Source organism: Chanos chanos, chromosome 4 (assembly GCF_902362185.1).
Source record: "Chanos chanos chromosome 4, fChaCha1.1, whole genome shotgun sequence".
In the NCBI taxonomy this organism is placed as follows: domain Eukaryota; kingdom Metazoa; phylum Chordata; class Actinopteri; order Gonorynchiformes; family Chanidae; genus Chanos; species Chanos chanos.
In genome coordinates, this window is record NC_044498.1 from 12,595,109 (window position 1) to 12,619,960 (window position 24,852).

Sequence of the window (24,852 nt, forward strand, 5' to 3'; positions counted from 1 at the left end):
AGCCTGCACCATTCACTGATATTACAGTTCCCTCTGTTCCAAGTGCAGGAGGTAAGAAAAGGGGGAAAAAAGAGAGAGAATGTACTCATATTTGATGCTTGCTTGTTTATGGTGAAAAAGAACCAAAGTGTAATGCCGAAAAATGAAAACTTGGTTTGCCTATTTAAGAATTACAAAGTTCTTACACATTCAGGAATAAAGGCGGCAAACATCAGCTAATCCTCTCAATAGTTCTGAATTTGGCATTTGGTATTACTGTGGGGGAGAATTTGGCATCCAACCACTGTATAACATTGAATGTAAAACACAGCATAGAAAGTTATTAGGCCTATGTATTTTTGTTAGCATTTGCCACTGGGTATAATACGACAGTGTCACAATTACATATACTACAGTGACATCTTTCTGTCCTAGCAAAGAGACAGTTGAACCTGAGGTGTACCACATTCTGTTCTTAAATCTATTCTCCCCACCCCCAGCACTTGGAGAATTGTCATAGCCATGGAAATTTGGAAACTTGGCTTTTGTAACTTAGAGGTGGGGTTTAAGAGAAGTGGGCGGGAGGTTAATGGAACGAGCCAAGCTAACGACTCCCAGCTGCCCTGGATCCATGTGCCAGGCACCAACATCTGGAGGAGATCTTCCTGCATAAGAACAAGAAGGATTGAAGTGTTCAGAACAGACTCTGCCTTTAAAGATGAGAGGGATAAAACTAGCCTAAAGGACTAAGCTGAGAGAAAACGTATGGATAACAGACAGAGAGGGAAAGGATGAGATTAAAGAACAAAAAAGCAGAAGATGAAATGAATCAACAAGAATTTTTAGGACTTTGGGTACATAGTGTATTTACATTGAGGTAAGAAGTATTGCTGAGGTAGTATGTGCGTGTGTGTGAGTGTGTGTGTGTGTGTGTGAGAGAGAGAGAGAGAGAGAGGGAGAGAGAGAGGGAGCAAGAGAGAAAAAAGAGAGAGCAGAAGAACCAGAAATAAAAATTAAAAAAGGAGGTTGTGAAAGAGCTGGTGAACGTTGCAAGAGTCTACCCCACAGATCACTCCAAATGTATCTAATCAGCAAGGACTTGAATCAGATCCACAGTGCAGTATTTCTTCTGCTATCAGTGAACAAACCAAGAGGATGGTGAAATACTTAACCATGCCGGGAAGCTGTAATGCATGAGTGCATTACGACCAGCTACAGAGGTTAAAAACCAGAGTCCGGTTTTCAGTCATGTCCACAACCGTGAAAAAACTCCCACAGCAAAGTAGGAGGTGGTTACATGGTGAACCCCACAGAAGAACATACTCATAGCCTACAGTAATTCCTGTGGAAAACCTCACATAATGATCACAAAAGATTTCCATCTTGCCTAAACCACAATTTCACTTCCCATACCCTAGAAACCAAGCAAATAGCCAAACAAGAAACCATACAGTTTTCTCTGGCGTCCCTTGTTCCCCACAGACCTGGCTACTCTGTCCAACTACAAAGGTGCAAAGGAGTGGCTGGGCCCAAACCCTTGGCACCACCCACATCATACCCTCCTGTTTTTTTTAAGCAAACCTTGTCAAACTGTAGCTTATTTGCATTAAGGGTGACTCAGTGGTTGCATCCACCCACCCCCTCCCCAAATCACACACTATTTAAAACAGACTTTTCCTCGCTGTCCATATGGGGTGTTATTTTTGGGCAAGGCATTCTTTCCCCTTGATTCCAAAATCTTCTTTTCACAAAGATGTCCACTGTTCAGCCCTCCTCAGTGAGCGAACAAGCGTTTTCAGTGAAGAGGGGATGGGCCGGATGGGTGATATGTCATTATTAGCTATGGTCAGTTGGCCTTGGCATAAGCAGAACTGGTGCCTGAGTTGTGGTGCACAGCCCAACGTTTTATGTCTTCAGTTGAAATAAAGATGTGACTTGGGTTCAGTGCTTTTGGCAACTTCAAGCTCAAGCACGCACCGACATGACAGGGGGGGTCAAAGTATCACGACATGAGAGGGTGAAGTGTATCTGTTGGAAGCAAAATGTCTTCTCTTTTCACAGACTTTTCCCGGACATTTTTTTTTCGGGTAGATGCCACGATCATAATCCTGAACACGTGGTAATTGTACAAAGTGCAAGAGTGGCCATGAGTTATACAAAAAAAAAGAAAAGCAGGTTTACTTTTTCAGTGCAGAGTTCAACTGTTTGAAAGTAGTAATTGAGCAAGAAGCCATGAGAAAATAAACACTGTCCATATGGTGAACTTGGTGGACTTCGGTGACTGATGAAGTTGTACACTGATGAGTTTTGTCATAGTGCCTCTAGTATCAGATCTCTACATTCACAAGTACAAAGTAAAGGTGAGGTACTGTGCTAAGCCAACCTGCCACTGCATTTAACTGGCTCACGTTCATACAGTAATCCAGATTCACATTCATTGTCCTTGTTATGTTATCTCTCAATGCTCACACTTAAATCAGAGGTGAAATATTGTAGATGAGTAGGATGTAAAATTATTGTTAAGCCAACGCCTGTTCCTTTTTAAAAGATCCTATGATGATATTTCTCAACACTGAGCTAAGCATTAAGGAACTGTGAAGATTATGTTCATCTCACCTCAAATCCATGTCAAAATATTTCAGATAAGGTTCGGAGCACGATATAAACACACATCATGAGCGTCCACATCAGCACCGCTCTTTCACCTTGGCTCCCCTCTTTACGTTCTGTGCGGTAATTTTGGGTTCCTCTACCTGTCAAAAAAGCACATTCTTCAGTAAGAGTAATGGTGTAATGATGGAAATAAATTCCCGCAAATCTGTGAGGTTGTTGCAGCCTGTTAACCTGAAAGGGACGTGAACTCCGTGCTTTAATTTAATCATCTGCCTGATTCTAATCTGTGTTAAAATATAAGAGAAAAGACAATAAATCTGTCAATTTAAATAAAATGCATAGATGATGAAAAAAAAAAAATCCAGAGCTTTTTCAAAGGCGTCTGTCTAATGAACTGTGACTGATTCAAAGCAATATAAAAATATTTGGAGCGCACCTGTCAGATGCGTTGTTTTTTGATTCCCGGTTGAAGTTTGCCCGTCACATTAAAACCAGAACTCTCTCGGAGGAAACATACTATGTATACATGCCTCTTAGCAGTGAACAGATAAGTCTGTATGAAGAATGACTGGTGGGCCAACTGGTTGTGAGATCTCCCTTTATGCTTGAGGGTATTGTAGTGAATTTGGTAGTTAATTTGCAGTTAGTCCATAGCACAAATGATCAAAATCCAGATTTATCTGAACTGGTAAAGGTTCTGGCACCACTTTCTAAGCACAATAATACAGTGACTTTCTCCAAGGGGTTAGCACACTTCAAAAGTTCAAACAAAATATCAATACATGAAAACAGCTGTTTCAGTGAATCTGTGTTTTAGGAAAACTCTAAAATTTGTCAGCAGGTAATGACTTTGAAAACAAGTTAAGGAGACTCTCAGGCCAGTCAAATCCCTTTCTTAAACAAATTTAGTGCCACATTTGTAAACATAAACACAAACAGCTTATCCTAGAATGGCCAAGGCAAAATAGTGAGCTTAAAGTTGAGAACTATATTGAGTCAAGTGATAAAAGAACAGAGACTTTTTTTCCTGCCAGAAACACATTAATTGCCCAAGGTGGCTGACTTTGACTATTCATCTATGCTTATAAGCTGTATCAACTATTAAAGTAGAAAATAAAAATAAGTGATTTTTATTTAGTTGAGTGAAGTTTTTGAGATTGTATTCCAGTATAACGTTGCGGAAACAGTACGCTACGGCCCAGGTGATCAAAGCGACATTACATGCAACACTTAGGTGACTGTGTTTGGATTGAGAATGAGTTTGTAGTGGGAGAGTTGTAGTTTTTTGACTGGTGTTTTATAAGGAAAGAAGAAGAATCAGATGAGTTGAGGAGAGAGTGGTTGTAGTGTGGGGGAGAAAAGCAACCATTTGATTCCTTCAGTGTGAGTCATCAGGAGCCTTAGAGACAGAGCAGACCCAGTTCCCCCCACATCTCTCTCCTTCTCTCTCCATGTCTCCTTTTTAAGGAAATATGCATCTCTTGCCAAGAAAGAGGAAAAAACAATAAATTCATTGCAGCTTTTCCAGTTCTGGCTGTTCTCCATCCACTATTTCAGTTGAAACCCCATTTTGCTCTCTCTTAGTTCTTGGGAAATGGGAGCCATCATTACAAATTTCAAATGTGGAGAACACAAGTTTGCAAGATACGGTGCCAGGCTGAACTATACGTAAAACCAATTCTGAATCATTTAGCGAAAGCAATACAGAGCCACTACAGTAAAGAAGGAGAGCCATGATTTGGATGCTAAATATTTGTCAGTGCTGTAGTGTGTGGTAAGTGGGATTTGGCTGTTGTTTTAAAGCGTCATGCGCTTAAATGTGAAGGAAAGAAGGAAAATGACTGTCAGACAGTCATTACTGTGGTAGAGCACCCCTCCACCTACCCACTGCCAAACTCAGCACACACAGCTGTGGTCTGGAGAGTGTAGGCAGAATCCAGTGCTATGGCTACTTCTTGTTCTCTTATACACAGATACTCAGAACCACACTCACTGTATACATACTCTAACTCTGCTTTCTACAATATATACACATATACATACACCACACACTAGTTGTATACAGTGGTAGAACAGGCAAAGGGTGTTAAGAGGCCCTAAGCAGTTGAAGGCACCTGGAAACTATTTCCCTATGAGTGTTTGTTTATGTTTGTGTGTGTTACTGTACTTGCCTCTGATTTTTTTTTTCAACAAATAGCAGACCCACTGCTGTGTTGGAAGGACTGACCAACACCTTCCCATGCTGAAACACTTTAATTTGGTTTAAATGTCTACTAAAACAACTTCATTTGAATGGAATGATTAACTCCCATATGGACAAAACTTTGGTGTTGTGTTCAGCTATGTTTTTGCATGGATAGCATAATGGCAATTGATGATGGCAGACTCTAAATTTGGGATCCTTGAGTCTTTTACTTCTATTTTATGTAATCCACATTCATGAAGATATCCCACAATATGAGATGGGCCTCTGTAAATCTCTGAGAAGGATGTGGGAGTTATCTGTTCTCCTACCCTGCTACCTCAGGCTCAGGATAAACAGAAGTCTTTCTGCTAACCCACTATAAGAGGAGACACATGGTGCCCAGAAATATAGGGCTTAAATGCTCTCTGATCTCTTCTCAGAGTAGATAATAAAAGTGATTTCCTGCAGTGTCATTTTGTGTGTACCTCCAGAGATGTGTTCCTCTTCACCAGTATTGGTTGTGCATGTGTGCATGTGTGTGTAGTTAGACAGTACATTTGCATATGCATATATACCTGTAAAAACATAAGGCCATTTTCGGGGTGAGAGTGACTCATACTGTGGAGCAAACCTGTCACAGGGGAGTGGCAAGGAAAGTCATTCTGTGATTGCTGAATGGATGCTGTTTAGGTTTTTGCTATGGCAACAGGCACTGTCATCTCCATACAGCAAAAACAAGACCTCCTGTCATTTGGTAACTTTTGAAAGCTGAATTATTGCTAATATGTCCCAAATGGAATACTATGGAATTCTATGCTCAACAAACCAAACAGTTACACTGAAACTTTCAGGAAGCGAGTCATTTACAATCCAGACAGGGTTGACACTCTTCTCAGGAACACAAAGCTCTGTCAACATTTAAGATGTTTTGGAAAATTTAGCTTTAGTTGTAATTTGTTACTTTATGGGAGAGTGAGAACAAGACTGCCAACAAAAGCTTTTCTCTTCACATAAAAAAAAGAGAAACGTAGCAAGAACATTTCTTTTCTCTCATTATATCCCGTTTGCAAACAGGGCACACTGACCTGTACCAAGTGACATACAAGTACGTTTAATTTATGCTCCATCGAGGCAGAAACACTAGAACATGAGGACACATCACATTACTGACAGTGTGGTTAACTTATAAACCGCAAGAAGGTCCTTGAATTGAAATGAACGTTATACTTCCACCGCAGAAGCACGATTACAACCCGCACGTCAGAATATGGGAAACTGGAGAATATCAGCGAACGAGAGTTGAACAATGTGGAAACACAGCGCCGCCACGTGGATAAATTATATAGTGAGTACAGGCTCTGCATTGGCGTTCCTAGGAACTGCAAAAGGAGGGACCAGCGTTCTAACCGAAAGAGGGAGGCTTAGCGGAGAGGCGTAGAGCCGTCCGCTGCTGTTGGACACCTCACCTAGATCTGTCTCGTAGGCTGTGTCTTTTCCCTCCTTGTTTTTGCCAGGGATGCGTGTTTAAAAACTTTTATTTTGGCACTGAGCACTTTCCTCTAAAGAACGAAGATTTCTTGATTGAGCACGGGTGAGGTAAGACCAACTTTCTCAAACTTAGTTCCAGTCTTCTCTTTTTTCCCACTCCGGGATATGACGGAGTTATTACATTATTTAAAAAAGCAAACTGTGCAGTATTGAAAGTTATTTAATACTGAGTTATTCATAACATTTGGAAATTTCAGATGCAAAAAATGTTTGCAGCTCTTAGCTCCAGCTGGAGCTGTTAAGCGTAAATCAGTTTGATTTTCCGATTGTAAAGTTGGTTAAGAAAAACCATAGTTGACTGTTGTCTCTTGGTCACTCATAGCCATAGATACATGTTGATGCTGAGGGTGATATCCTCACTTGTAGTGGACTGTCCTAAACACATAGGTTTTAATTGTATAGGGGGAGGCTTATCTCCCCCCATACATGTGAAACAGCTCGGTGAGAGAGATCCTGCCTCGCCTCATGATTCAGCGTGCATAATTATACACAGGACAGTCAAACTTTTAATTGTCTTAAAGCTGATCATATTTGCAACGTTGCTGGTCTAGATACCAGCGTGAAGTCACAATATTAATAACTGATGCAAATAATCCAGGTCAAAATCTCCTTTGATGGTAATGCGATATTGCGTTTCCCTCTTAGAGATACGCTGTAGGCTACTCTAGAAAATTCTGCTGTATTTTACGAATGTTCTGAATATGTGATGGTGTTATGGTCTGCGTATTCGTGGGTTTTCTTGACTGATTAGATGAGAATGTATGATTTTCTTCATTTCACTAGATCAGACACTTGCAGTTGGTGGGTAGCGTTCCTCAATTTGGTGATATAAGTCTGCATTGCAAAGTCGCCTAGTATCAAGGTGCTCAAAGAGTCGAAGTTTCATTCCATCTTTGTGTCTCAACACGGACACTCTTTTCCAGGGATGTCCAGAGGGTGGCTGCTTAGAGCGAGGGATTTGAGGCAGTTTGTTTAACTATTAAAAAAAAAATAGAACTATTCTGCATGGACTATTCTGCTGCCTCATTTTCGGTGGTTTGCTTCCGAATAGCGCGATCAAACACGCGTGGGGTGGGAAATACTTTTCTATTTATCTGTGGCCTTCTGCATTATAGTCTGTAACAAATGTGTGAGTTGATGAGACTCTTGTTTAATATAAACCAAAACTGCATTCTCCTTATTTGGCATCGGTGTCACTCTAAACCTCTGAAAACGGGCCATGATGAACCAACCTTGCCTACGGTGCTGTGACCCAATCAGTGGTAGGCTAATGACTAACGATCCTCTACACAAGCACAGGCCCATTCTGTACGCATGCGCAAAATTCCAGGGCTGCGAAGTTAACTGTAACGCTGTTACCGGGAGAGTACCTCTAAGTGTATCTGCAGCATCCTTTTATTTATTGCATTACCTCACTTCGTGCCAGCAAATAGAAGATTCTGTATGTTATAAGTTTTGGTTATTGATGAATTATGTCGGCCACACAGTTTTTAAGATTGAAATTTCAAGTCAGTTTGTTGGTTGGCCTACATATAGGCTCACAGGGGTGTCCTAAGCACTGAATGGTAGTTATTATAGTACATCTTTCACATCGATGCTGTAAGTTTAGCATAGCTCGAATGATATCTATTGTCACTTTGAAGTTATAAATACCTACAATTGCATTCATTTTAATAACTGGTACTTCACATACACAGTACATCCTCCTAGACTGCACAATACCTTAAATCGTTAAAGTAAAACAAAGGTCAGGTCGGTGGATAATGTTAGTGCAGATTCCATTTATTGCAATGTCCATGGCATGTGTTGTCTAAAATAACAAAGTGGTGAAGCATTATACCAAAGTGAGCAGGGTGGATGTATCAGATGTGTTTTATGTTTGTGTAAACATTTATGTATACGAACTGACATAAAATATGTATTCCACAACACAAATGTCATTTTTCAGGACAGAACTCTTTTTTGGATGTGGGATAGGTTTGTCTTGATATCCCTGGTATAACACAGAGGATATTATATAATATCACCTGCGTTAATTACTAATGTAAACCCTCTGCCTGGAATATTTGTTTAAGTAATATTGTGACACACTCGCTACACAAACACTTTAAATACTCTGCTGTATCACCGAAATTTGTTTCTCTCTTAGGAGGGGAGAAGTAGGATGATGTGGGGAGGGGAGATCCTCGCTCTCTGCCTCCTATTTGGAGTCTCAGTCCATGGCCAGGAATGCGGAAGTGAGATTCCCTTGTCCATGCTATTTTATTTGTTCATTGATTCAACTGACTGATTGAATTCTTTGTTTATAATGAACTGCTTGACACTTGAATGTGTTCTACAAACCCATTGTTTCATTTTGAAGGTGTAAATCTACAGACAGACCTTAACTGTATATATGGGCACATACATTTATTAATATTCTTTAACGTATTAAACTAAAGTACATTATGCAGTTACATATACGTTCAGGTTCTCATTTGTACTGCATATGATTTTACAGTGTATCAAGCTTTTAAAGTTCTGCATAGCATGTCAGTTAGTTGTGCTAAAGCATTAACCATCACTGCTTCATGGTTTGACTGCACAGTCAGAGATGAGTTTCCAGAATCTCAGGTATCTAGACATATAGCTCACTATTTACAGTGTTTTTGGAGAGTATTGTGCCTTTATTAGTAATTGTGTGCCAAATTATCTTCTGTGTAATAACACAGTGACTTTACTATGTGGATACTTAACAGGGCTTTTCTGTTGACCAGCTGTAGTCTTATGCCGTGTTTCACGTGTGTGTGTGTGTTCTCTTCTCCAGAACCTCCAGAGTGCCACATCGATCTGTATTTCGTTATTGACACATCTGAAACCATTGCTCTGCAGGAGTCTCCTCCTGGCAGTTTAGTGGAAAGCATTAAAGATTTCACCATCCGGTTTGCCAGGAAGTTGGAAGATGTGAAGTACAGAGGTTTGGTTCAGATAGCTTGGACAGTGGGCGGCCTTCACTACTCCCAACGCCAAGAAATCTTCAGCTCCATCACCACCAAGGACAACTTTATCCAAAGATTGAGACCCATCAAGTACCTGGGCAAAGGCACATACACTGACTGTGCCCTAACCAACATGACTCAGGAGCTGAAACGCTCGCCCTCCCCATCTGGAGCAAAGCGATTTGCTGTGATCATCACCGACGGTCACGTGACAGGAAACCCATGCGGTGGGATCAAAGTGGCAGCAGAACGAGCCAGAGATGATCTAGTCAAATTGTTTGTCATCGCAGCATCCAATGTTGTGGATGAGACTGGTCTGAGGGAGATCGCCAACTCCCCGGCTGGTGTTTATCGCAGTAACTACATCGCTGTGGATCTCAGCTCAGGGCGACCAACCATTAGAGAAGACACTATTGATGATATCTATAATACCATGGTGAGATCTTTCTTCTCGTTTTAAATGGGAGGTTCCTCTGAGATTTTTTTTCCTCTGGAAAATTGACAGTGATTAGTGTTTGTAAGTCTTGACTGCTTGAAATCATTAAAGTTCTTCTTTGAGACAAAGCATTTTATGTTTTAAGATCTGCTGTCAACAAGGACCTAGCAACCCCTAATTAGATAATGACATACATGATTAAAAGCTGTGTCTCCCTCCATTTGTTATGGATACCTAATTTTGGTCATGTTTCTCTCTCTCTCTCTCTCTCTCTCTCTCTCTCTCACTCTCCCCTCCACAGCTCCATTTGGCTTTTCAAGAGGTAAGATTCAGACTATTTCTACCAGATTCAAATTGGATGAATAAGAGTAATGATCATTGGTTGTTCTGATGACAATGAGATTAGTTTTAGAGATTGTTGGTTACTTTTTCATATGATTCCTCATTTTTTCTCTTTTTTTTGCTTAGTGTTACAGTGTGAAATGCTTAGAGACAGCAGGTCCTCCAGGTCCAAAAGGACAAAGAGGACAGAAAGTAAGTCTCATACATCCAGTTATTCTCAAATATCATCGGCTTAATGATATTCTGAGTAATGACAGAGTGGCTTGTTGAGGGTATAAAGCTCAATAAAAGGAGTGACATACTACATCACATTAGAAACCTGATGAGTAATGACAGAATTTAGTGCTGCATGTCAGATTCAGAGAATTCAGTGGGTGACATTCAGATGAACAATTTAAATTGTCATTAAAATGCAAGATTTGCTCATCATGACATGCATACAGTCATACACCATTTAGTCAGTAGTTACAGTAGTGGCTAAATAAGATGCCTTTTTTTTAACAATTAAAGATTTTCTCTGCCATATGCTTAGCTCAATGTTAACCCATTGCCTGGCTTTAGTTTTACATAGACCTGGTTGTTTGATATAACCCTTGCAAATTCCTCAGGAAGAGGTCTTTAGTATACTGAGTGAGTCTAATGGTATTTCCTGTCACTGCAGTTGTGTTCCTTCTCATACCCTCTAATTTGTTGATTACAGGGAGCCAAAGGAGATAATGGAGACCCTGGCCCAAAAGGTGAAAGAGGTCGCCCAGTAAGTTTAAGCCAATACCAGTGTTTTCAAATGGGGTATCAGCTTTTGAATGAATGTGTTCAGACAAGTATTTGACTAAAATCAATGCAAACCAGTAGTTTGAACTTCATATCCATAACAGTACAATGAGTTTTTGCATTCTTACCAGTACAGTTTCTAAACTGCTTGTTGTGTTAAAAGATAAAACAGTCTAGCCTTTTTTTCACTTGACAGGGAGACCCTGGTATTGAAGGTCCAATTGGTCACCCTGGCCCCAAAGTAAGTCACTTATTTTCAAAATTTAAATTACTGTTTTTAATTATGTATTATTCATTTGGGGTATTGTCTCTGCTTCACAGACTTATTTTTTTGTTTCTGTTTCTTTTAGGGTGAAACTGGATTTAAAGGTGAAAAGGTGAGATGAACCCTACAATTAAACAAGATGCTTTAACAAGGAGAATAGTATTATATGATTACATGGTTGCTATAAAACATTTGCACGTTCTGCATTTTTGGATATGCTACAAACATTTTTGAGCAAGTAGGCATCTCATTAAACATGTTTCTTTTGTCTGCATTCACAGGGAGAAATGGGTTCGCAAGGAAGAAAGGTAAGCTGTCCTTGCGTTGAATTTCAAATCTAATAATTGTATATAGTCTTGATTTACTTACTTACAATCAAGCCAAACCATTTATTAAAAGACTGGATTTTGAAAGTGTTCTGAGTTTTGTATAACTCTTTGATACACATGTTTTTTCTGTTTATTAATTAATCATATCGAATCGTCTCTTCTTTTACCAGGGCGTGGCAGGTATCCCTGGGCGCAATGGTACAGATGGTCAAAAGGTGAGAGGTCAAGGTCACACAGTTATGGGCAGGGTCTGTGAAAAGGTCAGGTATGTGGTTGTGAGTCTAGAATGGCAGAACTGTGGTTGATGCTTACAAGCAAAGGGCTGTCACTCAGGTTAGGATTATATTAAACATTTACTTATTTCATTTCGTCAAAGATTTTTCCTTTCCTTTGACCTTTTGATATCAGAGAGAACAAATATTGAAAAGAATTAAAACAGAAGTGTGAATGAAACATCAGGGTCAGGTTTAGGTGCACTGTAATATTTGTATTTTTATGATGTACTTTTTATGATCGTAATAACATTGAAACTGACAGCCAGTTCTCACTTTGTTGTATTAGCTGATTTTTTAAAAAAACCATTATGTACTAAGACAGGAGCCAGCATATACTGAGCATTGTTGATTCTCTTTTTCTATACTGCCTTACAATTCAATGTGGCCCGCACACGTTGTATTTAGGGAAGGTCGGGACGCTGAATGAGAATCCAGCAGGAATGAGGATCATATCAATGGCTTGTTCCCTTTTACTGAGCCATCTATCTGTTTGTCTAGGAGGGCAATATTTAATAAGTCATATCAACATGTCAAACACAGTGCTTTATCAGTAGCAATGATGATAATGATGATAATAATGATGATGATGATGATGATGATGATGATGATGACGACGACGATGAATGATCATTTTCACACAGGGTAAAATTGGTCGGATCGGTGCCCCTGGTTGTAAAGGTGACCCAGGAGATAAGGTATGTTTAACCTGCTTTAGTATTCACTTTTTGTTGTTGATTTTAGGACTTACATTTTGACACAATTTTGTTTGGTTATCCTTTACAAATTGTAGCATATGGAACAGCTTTGAAAATGAATCCCCACAATACCACATTGAGTTGTCTGATACACATACAGCTGACTGAACAAACAAACCATTATGAGAAGGTGTTTGAGAAACAGAGGTTTTCAAAAGGAGCAAAATATATTTTGTTTGATTTGTGAAAATAAAAAACAAATTATACTGTAAGATTTTAATGAGCACAAGAATGACCCTGATATTTGTGATTTGATATAGTGAAATGTGTGAAATGTTTTTTACGGTCCTGATATGAGTGAAATATTTTTCAGGGTCCTGATGGCTATCCTGGAGATGTGGGTGACACGGGCCTACCTGGAGATCCTGGAGAAAAGGTACCAGAGGCATTCCTTGTTCATGTGGACATTGAGCACTCTGTACATTTTCATGGTGTATAAAAGTTCTTTACGTTGACTCTGTTGATTTTAGGGAGATTCAGGACGAGCTGGGAGATCAGGGCCACCTGGGCCTGTAGGAGACCCTGGACCTAAGGTGTGCCCCTGTTGCTAAGGAAATGACATCACTGTTTTAGTCTGTAAATACCAGCAATCTGTTGCTTACAGTAATTTACTCTATACTACCCCCTACAGGGTGAGAGAGGAAGCCCAGGATCACCTGGTATCCCAGGGCAGAAAGGCTCTGCAGTAAGTATACAAGTTTATTTGTCTAGTTTATAAGCCTGCGTGAGAATGTAACACGCAATGTGAATTCTGTATATCTGTATATACCATATCGATACTGTTGGTTTCTTCTATTCTTCCTCCCTAGTCTAGCCTCCATGCTTCATTTACAGCATGCATTTGTTTTCTTTTCAATGAGTTGGATACATGTATAAGGCAACACTTATTTGTACATTTTAAGGTAGACCCATTATACGTTTAAATGGGATGATATTCCATGGCATGGGATGACATGAATTTGTTGTTACTATTGCATACATTATTTAATTATAACGTTCATTTTTTTAAGGGAGCACCTGGAGGACCCGGACCCAAAGGCGATCCAGTAAGGCTGAATTACGTGTTTCCTATGTAAGTATTTAGTGTTACAGAACTCATGAATTCTGGCACTGATTTCTGTTGTCGGATTGACAGGGACGAAGAGGAGACTTTGGGGCAAAAGGAAGTCAGGGAGCAAATGGGGTAAAAGGCGATAAAGTAAGTCCTTGCTACTAATGTTTCATTGGTCATTATTGTTGCCAAGATCTCTTCAATCTTATAACTCCAAACTCTAAATAAGGAAATTGATTAACTCATAACAAGCAAGAAGAATAGAATTTGTCTGCTGACAAGCTGAGCTGAATGCTATCTGATCATTGATTATTGATTTAATGTGTATTTCAGGGAGAACCAGGGCCAGAGGGGCCAAGAGGTCTTCCAGGAGAAAGTGGCAACAAAGGCTCCAAGGTAATTAAAACAAAATGGATGGAAAGCACAAGTTGTCATTATCACTATCTTAATAGTTGATGTTTTTTACTGAGCTTTTTCCTCATAAAACTGAAGCAAGAGGACACAGAGTTCTTACATTTAAAAGCTCATGTAATAAATATACATTAGGGTAAATTTGTTGGCATGAGCAAAAGAACAGTAATATAGCTATTTAGTGCCTTTTTAGCCAGACTGACAAAGCGACATGCATGATTTTCCGAGGTATACTTATTCGTCATGTCTGTCTGATTGTAGGGGGACCCTGGCCTGCCAGGACCAAGGGGTCAGCCAGGTGCACCAGGAGAACCTGGGAGAAATGTAAGATAACATAGCATTACATCAAATTTTCCATTTCGTTTTTCAGAAATGTTATGTTAACATGTTGAGTAGAAGATAAGCACCTGAGTTTCTGTACCCATTCTGGGCTGCAAACAAAGTACTCTGCAGTATTCAAGGAGATATAATGGTTGATATCACCATCATCATTCATTATGTTCTGGTTAACTGATCGTCGCCCAGGGCTGCGTTTAGATGAACTGGAAAGGGCTCCATAAGTTTATACTGAGTGTTTCTTGAACAGGGAACTCGTGGAGACCCTGGTGATGCTGGACCTAGAGGCGATCCTGGCCCCCCAGGACCAAAGGTGAGGAGCCACACAGAAAGTTTAAGTCATGTAAAGTCAAGTCTGAGGGCAGTCTCCCTCAGACCAATGTTTTGCTGTGGTTGTAGTTGCGCGGCTGTGAACGTGTTATTGTCTTCACTAAGGATTTCGTGTGAGTAAATTGAACAGTTACCTCTTTGACCGTGAACATTATAACAGTAAATGAACATCTCTTGCTTTAGGGTGACAAAGGCAGACAAGGCTTCAGCTATCCTGGACCAAGAGGACCCACGGTACTGTCATCTCTCTCAACCTTTCATAACCATTTGTAAAATCTTCAAATTTTGTTTTATCTGCTATGTTGTTTGCTCTCTTTTAAGAAAGTGCCCAGATTGCAAAAAGCCAATGAACACTTAGATGAAAAAATAGATGCTTTAAGCATGGAGTCAAAAATGCATAAGGAGTGATTTTCATATGTTCTAATATTCAAGTCAAGTCAAGTGAGATTTATTGTTATTCCGCTCATCACAGCCAGTGAGGTACCATGGCGCTACATTTAACATAGAGCAACAGCAGATACAAATGTAAAGTGACAACAATGCAAAAAGTCAATAAATACAATAAATTACAAGACAATACACAGTAAGTACAGGACAACAGACAATAAGCACCAAACAATAACAAGTACAGAGCCGTAGACTATAAGTACTGAATAATGCTGTTTTTCAGAAACCTCTAACATCCAGAGTCCTTGTGTTCCAGTGGCTTTACTTCTTTATAATAGCCCTCCCCAAAATCCCCTCAGAATCAGACTTGCACCAATGAAAAGACAAGGTAGTTAGGTGGACTAAGTGTTTTGGCATGTTTTACAGGGTGATCGGGGTGATAAGGGCTCACGAGGGCCCAGAGGGGCAAGAGGAGATTGCGGCCAGAAAGGAGAGCCAGGCGAGAAGGGAGGCCCCGGAAAACCAGTGAGTTCCTGACAACCCATGTCTATAGACCTCTAGCCATATATATATAGACTTTGTATTTTAAATAATGTCAACCCTTCAGTTGCTACATTCTAGGTTTCAGTGTTTTTCAAACTTCAGAAGTGTAAATCTGTTTCATGCTCCCTTTTCAGGGGGATTCCGGACCTCGAGGGGAGCCAGGGCAGAGGGGACCTTCAGGAGAATCAGGGCGAGATGTAAGTGCCATAGAGATCAACCAAATGAAGACAAAAAATAGCAATACCATAATCTCATGCAATATCAAGACATAAAGCTGTAAATTTCACAGTGTCTAAATTATACTGAGGTCACAAGTTCAAATCTTAGCTTTACTAGTTGCATGTCACAAAGAACACATCTGGCCGAGTTCTGGGAGGGTCAACTGGGGCCCGCACAGTTCCAGGCAAATGTAAATTGCATGGCCACTCCATGTTCCCATGCAAACTGGTAGAAGAAGAGAAGAAGTTGTGAATGATTTTGCATACATCAGAGGGCATATGTGCTAGTCTTAGAGATCATGGCATGGAAGTGACTTACAACCGTACAGTTAACTGATAATAACAAATTAGGAGAAGAGAGATAAAAAAAATCAAAACAACCGAGAGAGCAGATCCACTAATATAGTCAGACATCTTTCACCATTAACTATAATTAATGTGTTCCAGAATTTAAGATTTGCGTGTCAGTTCATAACACTAAGCTAATGTTTCATAGGGAGATCCAGGTCCAGAGGGGGACCCTGGCCTTACAGTAAGTACTTGTTCTTCACAGCTTTACAGAGTTACAGTTTTTCCAGTTTCACCAGTTAATGAATTTTTGACATCAACAATGTCACCTTTGGCATTTTACAGGAATGTGATGTCATGAATTACATTAGGGAAACCTGTGGTTGCTGTGGTAAGTTGTGTTCACATAGAAATCAACAACACATTCGTATCATTGTGCTGCTGCTTACAATACTGTACTTGAGCTAAATTGTCTAAAATAAATCTCAGAGGCTATTCACTGCATGAAAGTGGAAAATTATTTGTTTCAGCTGTGACACTAAAATATATATGCTGTTTTCTTTTGCTTTTGGTATATGTACTAACTTACAACATGTCACTCATTGGCTAAGAAGTGGACATAGGTAGAAATTAACCTGTAATTGATAGACGAGGAAACTTGAGCACTGGAGATATGTACTTCTTCCCTCTAAACGGTAGACTGTACTGTATATTGCAATCAAACTACAGGTTGGCTTTTGAGACTAAGGCTGTCCTGAGTTAGTGTTTCCAAATATTGCAGCTGAATAAGCTATAAGAAGCTATAATTATACCAAAATTGAATAACTCATCAGATTTTCTCTGTTCGTTTCTTTCAGATTGTGAGAAGCGTTGTGGTGCCCTGGACATTGTGTTTGTGATTGACAGCTCAGAGAGTGTGGGTCTTACCAACTTTACCCTGGAGAAGAACTTTGTCATCAACACAATTAACAGACTTGGCTCAATAGCCAAAGATCCCAGTTCAGAGACAGGTCTGGGATAACTGAGCAATGCACCACATTCATGACAGGCAATAATTATAGAACAAACAAGAGCTATGTTGTATGACGTAAATATGCATGTCTTTTAGGTACCCGTGTGGGTGTGGTCCAGTACAGCCACAGTGGAACTTTCCAAGCCATCCAACTCAATGACTCTAAGATTGACTCTCTAGCGGCCTTCAAAGATGCTGTGAAAAAACTAGAGTGGATTGCTGGGGGTACCTGGACTCCCTCTGCGCTGAAATTCGCCTATGACAACCTCATTCGTGACAGCCGGCGTTCCAAGGCTAAAGTCACAGTTGTTGTGATCACCGATGGCCGTTTTGACCCGCGAGATGATGACAAGCTGCTGACCTACCTGTGCTCAGACAACAGTGTTGACGTGAATGCCATTGGTATCGGTGACATGTTTGACCAGCCAGAGGAGAATGAGAGTCTAAAGTCCATTGCCTGCCAGAGGGATGGGAGGGTGATGGGCATGCGACGCTTTGCTGACCTGGTAGCAGAGGAATTCATTGACAGGATTGAGACAGTGCTCTGTCCTGGTGAGTCCATTACACTGGCCGTCTGCGTCTATAAATGTTCCTGACTTAATCAGGCAGACTTCTGTGAATCCAGTAATTAATGAATATATTACATTTCCAGGTAAATCATGGTTTTAACACCATGTGTTGTATTTTCCATCATTATTTTTACTGAGCTGATTCTCTTGAACTAATACCACATTATTTGTATTTTAGACCCTGTGGTTATTTGCCCTGACCTTCCATGCAAAACTGGTAAGCCATGCATTATTTTATCAGAATATATAACCTCTTTTGATTCCAGACAGCTTGGCTTGGAAGCACTCCATGCAGCACTATCTGGCTGCTGGAGTTATTCTTTCATTTCAAGACCTGTGAAAGTGAAACAAGCTGCAGTATTTCCAGAGGTAGCTGTCAGGATGGCTTTGACTTTAACGAGGAGTCGACACTGCATACACTATAAAAACGCTGTAAGATTTGATACATTCCTAAGAACACACTCATGCCCAAAGGCCTTTTTTTACGTCGTCCCAGAAATTCAGTTTACACGTCCCAGAAATATGTGATTTAGAGAGAATATCTTCTCATGGCTGGAAATTGGTTTTGTTCATAGTTAGAGCATTATCATTACAGCAAAGGTCTTTGGTTGGCGTTCTATGCATTATCCTAGTAAAATTATATGACGGGTGGAGGTAGGACTGAATCCTACTTGTGTGTCGGATTATTTCAGTCGCAAGGATTGGGTGTAGTTTTCTGTTGACAGATATGTATGGTATTTGAATAAAACCAAAATATGTGTGGAGCTTGAATGAGACCAAGAAATCATATCAGAGGGATGTGGAGTTAGCATGTGTGCACAGAGCCTCTCTCCCAGTTTAACCCATTACACTAATTCATTGTCCAGCTTCATCAGCTAACCAACTATAGTTAGATGTTAATTCTCAACATTTCAGATGTAGATTACACAGTCCAAACACAAATGCTCAGCTCTCCATGAAGTTATTGATTTTGCCCAATAAAAAACTTCTATTGATTCAAATAGTCCTTAATTTCAGAATTTGCTTCGTGAATACATATGTTTGAGACCCAACCTTGGAACCGCTTGTTATCCTGCCAAAACAAAAATCATCCAGTCAAAATGCAGTAGTCTGCACTGTGCTCAGTGGGCGGAGCCAGTTGCCTGGAGGCGCCTAAAACTATTTTCTTAACGCTCACTTGCAGATATGGCCTCTACCTGGAATGGGTATCCCATATATGGAGTCGTTGCAGACGTAGGGACCAACAGCCCCGTCCCTCACACTGTTGGAAGCGTCACAGAGTTTCTGAGCTCTCTGCAGGAGCAACGGCACAATGATACATACTACCAAGCTGTAGCCACAATGGTCTACGCAGCCCAGAGAGCCAAGCTTGCCAATGGACTTGAGAGACAGGAGTGGACCGATGTGTTCATTGACTCTTTTAGAGTTATTTATGGCGACATAATTGGAGACCCTAACAAAGCCCTTGGGTTGTGTTAAGAACAGTTGTTGTTCTTCATAGTGGCAAATAGCATGCTTTAAAGTCTGTAACTATTAGCATGTGCAATTGGAAGAGCTGTGAGATTATGAAACAATTTTTAAAAATCTAATACTCTAAAAAGAAAATTGCCCAGGAATATAGAGTGGAAACAACTGGCTGGTCCAAAATTGACCTCTGATTAATGTTAAGCTTAGCAGCAAAAACTCTGTGGCTGAATTTTTTAGTTGAACATAATATTCCAAAGGAAAAGAACTGCCCACTGTATTTAATTTAGTAAGGATCTGTCAAGATCTACCTTATCTTGAGCTTAATCACTAAAAACTAAACAGTTGGAACGATATAAAATCTACTTCAAGTTGTAACAAACATTTGAGTAGTTCTCTCAAATGACAGAAGACTCGCCTTTACTTTTATCTACCCCCCCCCCCCCCCCCCCCCCCCCCGCCCCCCCAAAAAAAAAAAAATCCCCCAAAAAATCAAAAAAGCAAAAAGAAGTTAAGTGAACAAATATATTATTCTGCTTTAATTAGAAAGATAAAAGCACCTCAAACTAAACACAGCCCAGTTGCACTTTTTGTAGTGTATGACTAAATTTCTCATTACAGTCTCTTGATGACTCTTAACTTCGGCAGATTGTTACCATGATTTGGATGGAATGACCCCATGAATATTTCATCTATATCGTTCAACCTTTTGTCCTCATCACACTCTAGTCAGAATCATACTTAGACTTGGGTTTTCAGTCCATTACTTGAAACACAAAATACTCCAAACCAAATATAATGTAGAAGCATTTTGTTTCTGAGACTCTTTTCTTAATTTCTGTTTTTTTTTTGTTTTGTTTTTTTTAATTCTGTTAGGCTAAAGCGCATTTAATTATTCTCAGGGTGTCTGAGAAGTTATGTTGAACTTGGGAATAGAATAGCTTGAACTCGGGAATAGAATAATTTTAGAGATTTAGAGAATAATATGAGGAGATGTTCTCCAATGGTGAATGTCTGAGAAGTAGTCATTCAAAGATTCAAAGCATGCGTATATAATACATTTATTATGAGTCATAAAATTATGATGACATATGACAGTTTTGCAGTTTGCACATTGTTGCTGACCCTCTTATTATTGTGCTTGATAATGGTGACATTTTAGCCATGATTTGTAAATCATGGGCAGTTTCAAAATGCAAAAGTCTTGAAAAAACACAAGCAAGTGCAATTTACATATGACCTAGAAAAAAAATATTCATCAGTACAGGTAACTGGCGTATTTAAATGTATTTTGGTGAATGTATCTGGAACATATTTTTGCTGAATTATATTTTCTCTTTCTCCTCTTTGCAATGCTGCTGAAGTGTCCTGTCAAGCTTGTTAGTGTGTGATTGACCTTATTGGTTTGTCGAGCTGTTCTGTGGGTAGCTCAGAATTAGTCATAAATTCAAACGTATAAAACCTAAAGCAACTTTAATAACACATTAATTACATTATTTTAATGAGAAGGTAAATTTAGGGCACATTCATCTTGAGTTAGTATGTTGGATATTGATAATGGTCTATCGTGAGGTCATTTATGTCAACATGGCACATAATACATGCCTTGTGAAACTTTAATGCATGCTTTGTGTCGGTTCAGTTTTGCTCTGTACTTTGTGCTTGACTGTGTCATGTGATTCTTATGTGAGCCTACTATATAGCTCATAAACACTCAGTACCAATCTCATAAGAACAAGAGCCAAGCCATTTAAGATGTTTTATGGGTGGGAGTATTTGAACTGAACTGAGAACTTGACGTGGCTTCATTTGTCTGACCATAGTCAAAATGTGATTGTTGCTAAACTAAGATTGATGTACATTTGAATTCTGTATATCAGAAATGTGCAATTGTGAAGCAAAAACTGTTTTTGAACCCTTGGACTGCAAGGAATATTCAACCTTTGCTGCAATAATGCTCTGGTAATGATGTGAGTATAAAATAAATGTAGACAGCAAACATATCACAAGAGCTTGGATGAGTTCATTCAAGATTGAAACAATTAGTGTTTTTAGAGTAGGCCTACAGCAGTTGTTATGCATTAAGTGACTCAGATCATTATTAATCATCAGTCAAAAAAATCCATCTATAAGACAATAACTTGGAACTTTAATCTTTGCAAAGCAGATGTCTTGTATTTACTCCCTCCTTGTATGTATAATGACACCCAAACGTAAGTGGTGGCTGTTCTTAGCAATAGGATTGCTGTGTTTAAGAGATTATGACAGAATTTGTGTGAATGTAAGTCTTGCAATGTTTAGGTAGTCTGTAAACTCTTAACTGTGGCTAAATTGTATCTCTGTCTGCTTGGTCAAGCTGTATGACCTAAACTGTGGCTTCACGAACACTTGTCTTCCAAAATAAGTATTATCTTATTAAGCTCCACACATTTTCAACCATTTTCTGTATTTTCACAAATAGAGCACATACTGGGATCTCATTAATCTCAAAGAGGCTTGTTATCCGTGGATGCATTGCAGCACTCAGCATTGTGAAAATGTCAAGTGGTCTACAGACCTGCAAACAATTAAACACGTGTTCTGTGACTCACAGATATACTGAATAAGTTGAACTGTTACTCCTTTAGATGTTCTAGCAACCTATAAACAAACCTACCATGGATGCCATGCGAGTGGCTGTCGTTCTGGAGTAAATGGTTATTTGGTGGAAAAATGTCACAGCTATAATAACTTATCTGAGTGTTCAAGTCTCACTCTTTAGCCTCATCATTGCAGGGGTGTTGCTGTGTTTTGCAAAAGTCCTAATTGGTTAAATTTCTCCATTTTCACAACAGGGCTCCTGTAAAGCAAGTCTTTGTGTGATGACGATGGAGATTAGAGATAAACAGGCACAATTAGTGTTTAGGAAATAGGAGCACAGTGTCTTCTGTGTAATCACATTTAGGCAAATTAATGTCAGTAACATCCGTTGTTGATGTGGATGTTTTGTTTTGACTCATACTGTATAGAACTGAAACACTACGATGTAACATGCTTTATTGTTATGTAATGTTTTTAAATCCATGTAGACCTCAGGAAGAGTCACTGTTGCTTTTTGCAGTTAATGGGGCTCCTAATAAAATTAAGTACTATAAAAATAAATACACAAGATTGAAAACATCTCATTTTCAGGACTGTGCACTGGGCATTTTGCTGCGTCTAATGTTAAAACTACTATTTTCACAGAGCCAGCCGTGGCCAACTGCGCTCAGAGGCCAGTGGACCTCGTCTTCCTGCTAGACGGCTCAGAACGCATGGGTCGGGACAACTTCCGCCAGGCTCGCGAGTTTGTGGAGACCGTGGCCCGTCGCCTCAACCTTGCGCGAGGCGACGATGATGAGAGGAACGCCCGGATTGCCGTTCTGCAGTATGGCAGTGAGAATGAGCAGAACGTGGCCTTCCAGTTATCACACAACTTCACCATCATCTCAGACGGTCTAGCGCGCATGTCCTACCTGGATTCCTCTTCAAACGTGGGCAGCGCCATCATTCATGCCGTCAACAACTTGGTTACAAGCCAGGGCAGCCGGCTGGCCCGTCGAAACGCTGAGCTCTCCTTCGTCTTTATCACTGATGGCGTCACCAGCGAGAAAAACCTGGAAGAAGGCATCAGTTCCATGCGCAGGGCTGAGGGTGTTCCCACAGTTGTTGCCATGGGACCCGATGTTGATAAGGGAGTTCTAACAAAGCTTGCCCTGGGAGATGAGTCAGCCATATTCAGGGGAGATGATTATGGTCATCTTTCAAAAGGTAGCTTCTTCGAGCGCTTCATTAGATGGATCTGTTGAAGGTGGGGTTAGCAACACAGAGAGGGGTGGCATTTGTGTCTTACTGGAATTGACTTGGTTGTGAGGGTAGAAAGAACATTTATGGGTTTATGTACATCACAGGAACACAACTCCAGTTTTCAAGGCCTGGATTCCTGCTGTTTTGGGTTTTTTTGCCCTCAGCTTCTAACTAGAAACTTTTTGTTATCTATTTAGGATACTCTTCTCTCTTTTTTGGTAACATACAGTGGTTGGTTTAAAAAAAGAGACAGCAGGATTTTAGCCCATGAGGAGTAGAGTTGTGCTCCTTTGATGTAAAAGAGAGGAATGAAACCTGCTCTCAGGATGAAGTTGACTCCATAAAACACTAACAGACAGGGGCAAGGGGCTGGAAAAACACCGCGTTACAAATACAAAACAAAACAAAATAAACCCTACAAGTAACACTCCAAAGGCTATGTACTGAATGTTTAATTTTTTAAAGTTTTTTTTTTAAGCATTTGTAGATTTTTTTTCTTCTATTTTTGTTTTTAAAAGGCTTTACCTGAATTTTATATTCACACCAAGGTGCTAAACCAAAGCAGGACTTGAGTTTTTCCTGTATATCTTTGAAATAATCTTATTCCATTGCATATCATCTAAAGATGCCCAAAGGTACTTGATGTCCTGTAGACAAACACACATATCATCAACATCATGCCATAGCTTTATCACCTCAACTTCAGACCATTTTCAACTGAAATCACAGCAATCTTATTTCATTTCTCACCAAAGACCTATGTGGGGAAATTAGAGTCACAAAGGAAAATCAGGTCACACTTCTGAACAGATGCACTAATACTTCAACACATGACACAAAAGAAGAATGAAAGAAATGTTCACAGATATTGTGGAGTTATGGCCAAGGTGACTTTAATTGATGAGGTAGTACTGGGTCTTATAAGCACTGTAATCAGATATAGTCACTAAGTTCTAGGATATGGAAACAGTCCCGTAACGTTTCCACATCCTGTAGGACACTTGAAGGACAAATTCAGTTGTAGAGACTTCAGTGGCCAAACAATAAAAACAAACTGTGGTAACACAACAGTCTTCTGTCATTTTTGTCTGACTTGTTTTTCTACACTCAACCTCTGTGAGATGAAATTACTATGTATGTAGTAGGAGCAATATCACAAAATTTTGTGATAAATTTAACATGATAAACTTAATCCATTAAAACAACTTACTTGGAATGAAATATAGGTCTGCATTATTTGTACACTACAAACATTATGACATTTGCCTCTGATATTTAGTTTCTTCACTTAAGAGGGGGAAATGCAATATTGAAACTATTTAATTATTGGTAAGTTCAGTTATTGATCAAAAGGTTATGAAATCCATGATTTATGGTGAGGCCAATTAATGTAGCGATTTGCAGGCGTCTCCTGCTCTCCACTACTCTTTCTCTATGTCTCTCTGCCTTTCTCTCATACATGAACACAACTACGTGCGTTATCTTAAGATACCATCTCCCTTTATGTTAAGAAAGTCATTTGCAGGATTCATGCCTTTTCTGAACATAAATGCCATTCTATTCCCAACATTTTAGGCCTATTACGCATTGGTTAGATACTCAACCACATGCTACTCTCAAAACCATGGACTTGCTGTTTGGAGAAACAGGCAACATGGGACTCAGAGGGCCAGATAAGAGACATCTTGCCAGTCTTTCCATCCTTAAGTTCAAACAACTGAAACAGAATCCAAGACCGAAAACTGGCATGGTGGTCACTGTTGTCAAAACTTCATCAGGTTATCCACAGACAAACCGTTCCATGCCAAACGAGGTTCTTTTTGCATACAAACAGCATGCCACAGGATCCTCGTGTTCCAGAGGATCGTATGGAACCACAATGCGGAGGATACAGAAAAAATACGCTGCGTAGGTGTGCGCAATTTCCTCTGTTTCCTATCGA

General features: G+C 39.8%; 1 protein-coding gene across 1 annotated transcript; it reads left to right on the forward strand.

Moving 5' to 3' along the window:
• The first annotated feature begins 6,228 nt into the window (after positions 1–6,228).
• On the forward strand, positions 6,229–23,970 carry col6a2 (collagen, type VI, alpha 2). Its single transcript, XM_030771278.1, has 28 exons — positions 6,229–6,373; positions 8,475–8,562; positions 9,132–9,739; positions 10,041–10,061; positions 10,208–10,273; positions 10,782–10,835; positions 11,049–11,093; positions 11,203–11,229; positions 11,399–11,425; positions 11,617–11,661; positions 12,363–12,416; positions 12,790–12,852; positions 12,947–13,009; positions 13,108–13,161; positions 13,487–13,522; positions 13,612–13,674; positions 13,861–13,923; positions 14,200–14,262; positions 14,525–14,587; positions 14,788–14,838; positions 15,418–15,516; positions 15,669–15,731; positions 16,249–16,284; positions 16,386–16,431; positions 16,898–17,050; positions 17,149–17,604; positions 17,800–17,838; positions 22,311–23,970. The coding sequence occupies exons 2-28, from the start codon at positions 8,490–8,492 to the stop codon at positions 22,910–22,912; spliced, it is 3,033 nt and encodes a 1,010-aa protein (XP_030627138.1). The 5' UTR covers positions 6,229–6,373; positions 8,475–8,489; the 3' UTR covers positions 22,913–23,970.
• The last annotated feature ends 882 nt before the right edge of the window (positions 23,971–24,852 follow it).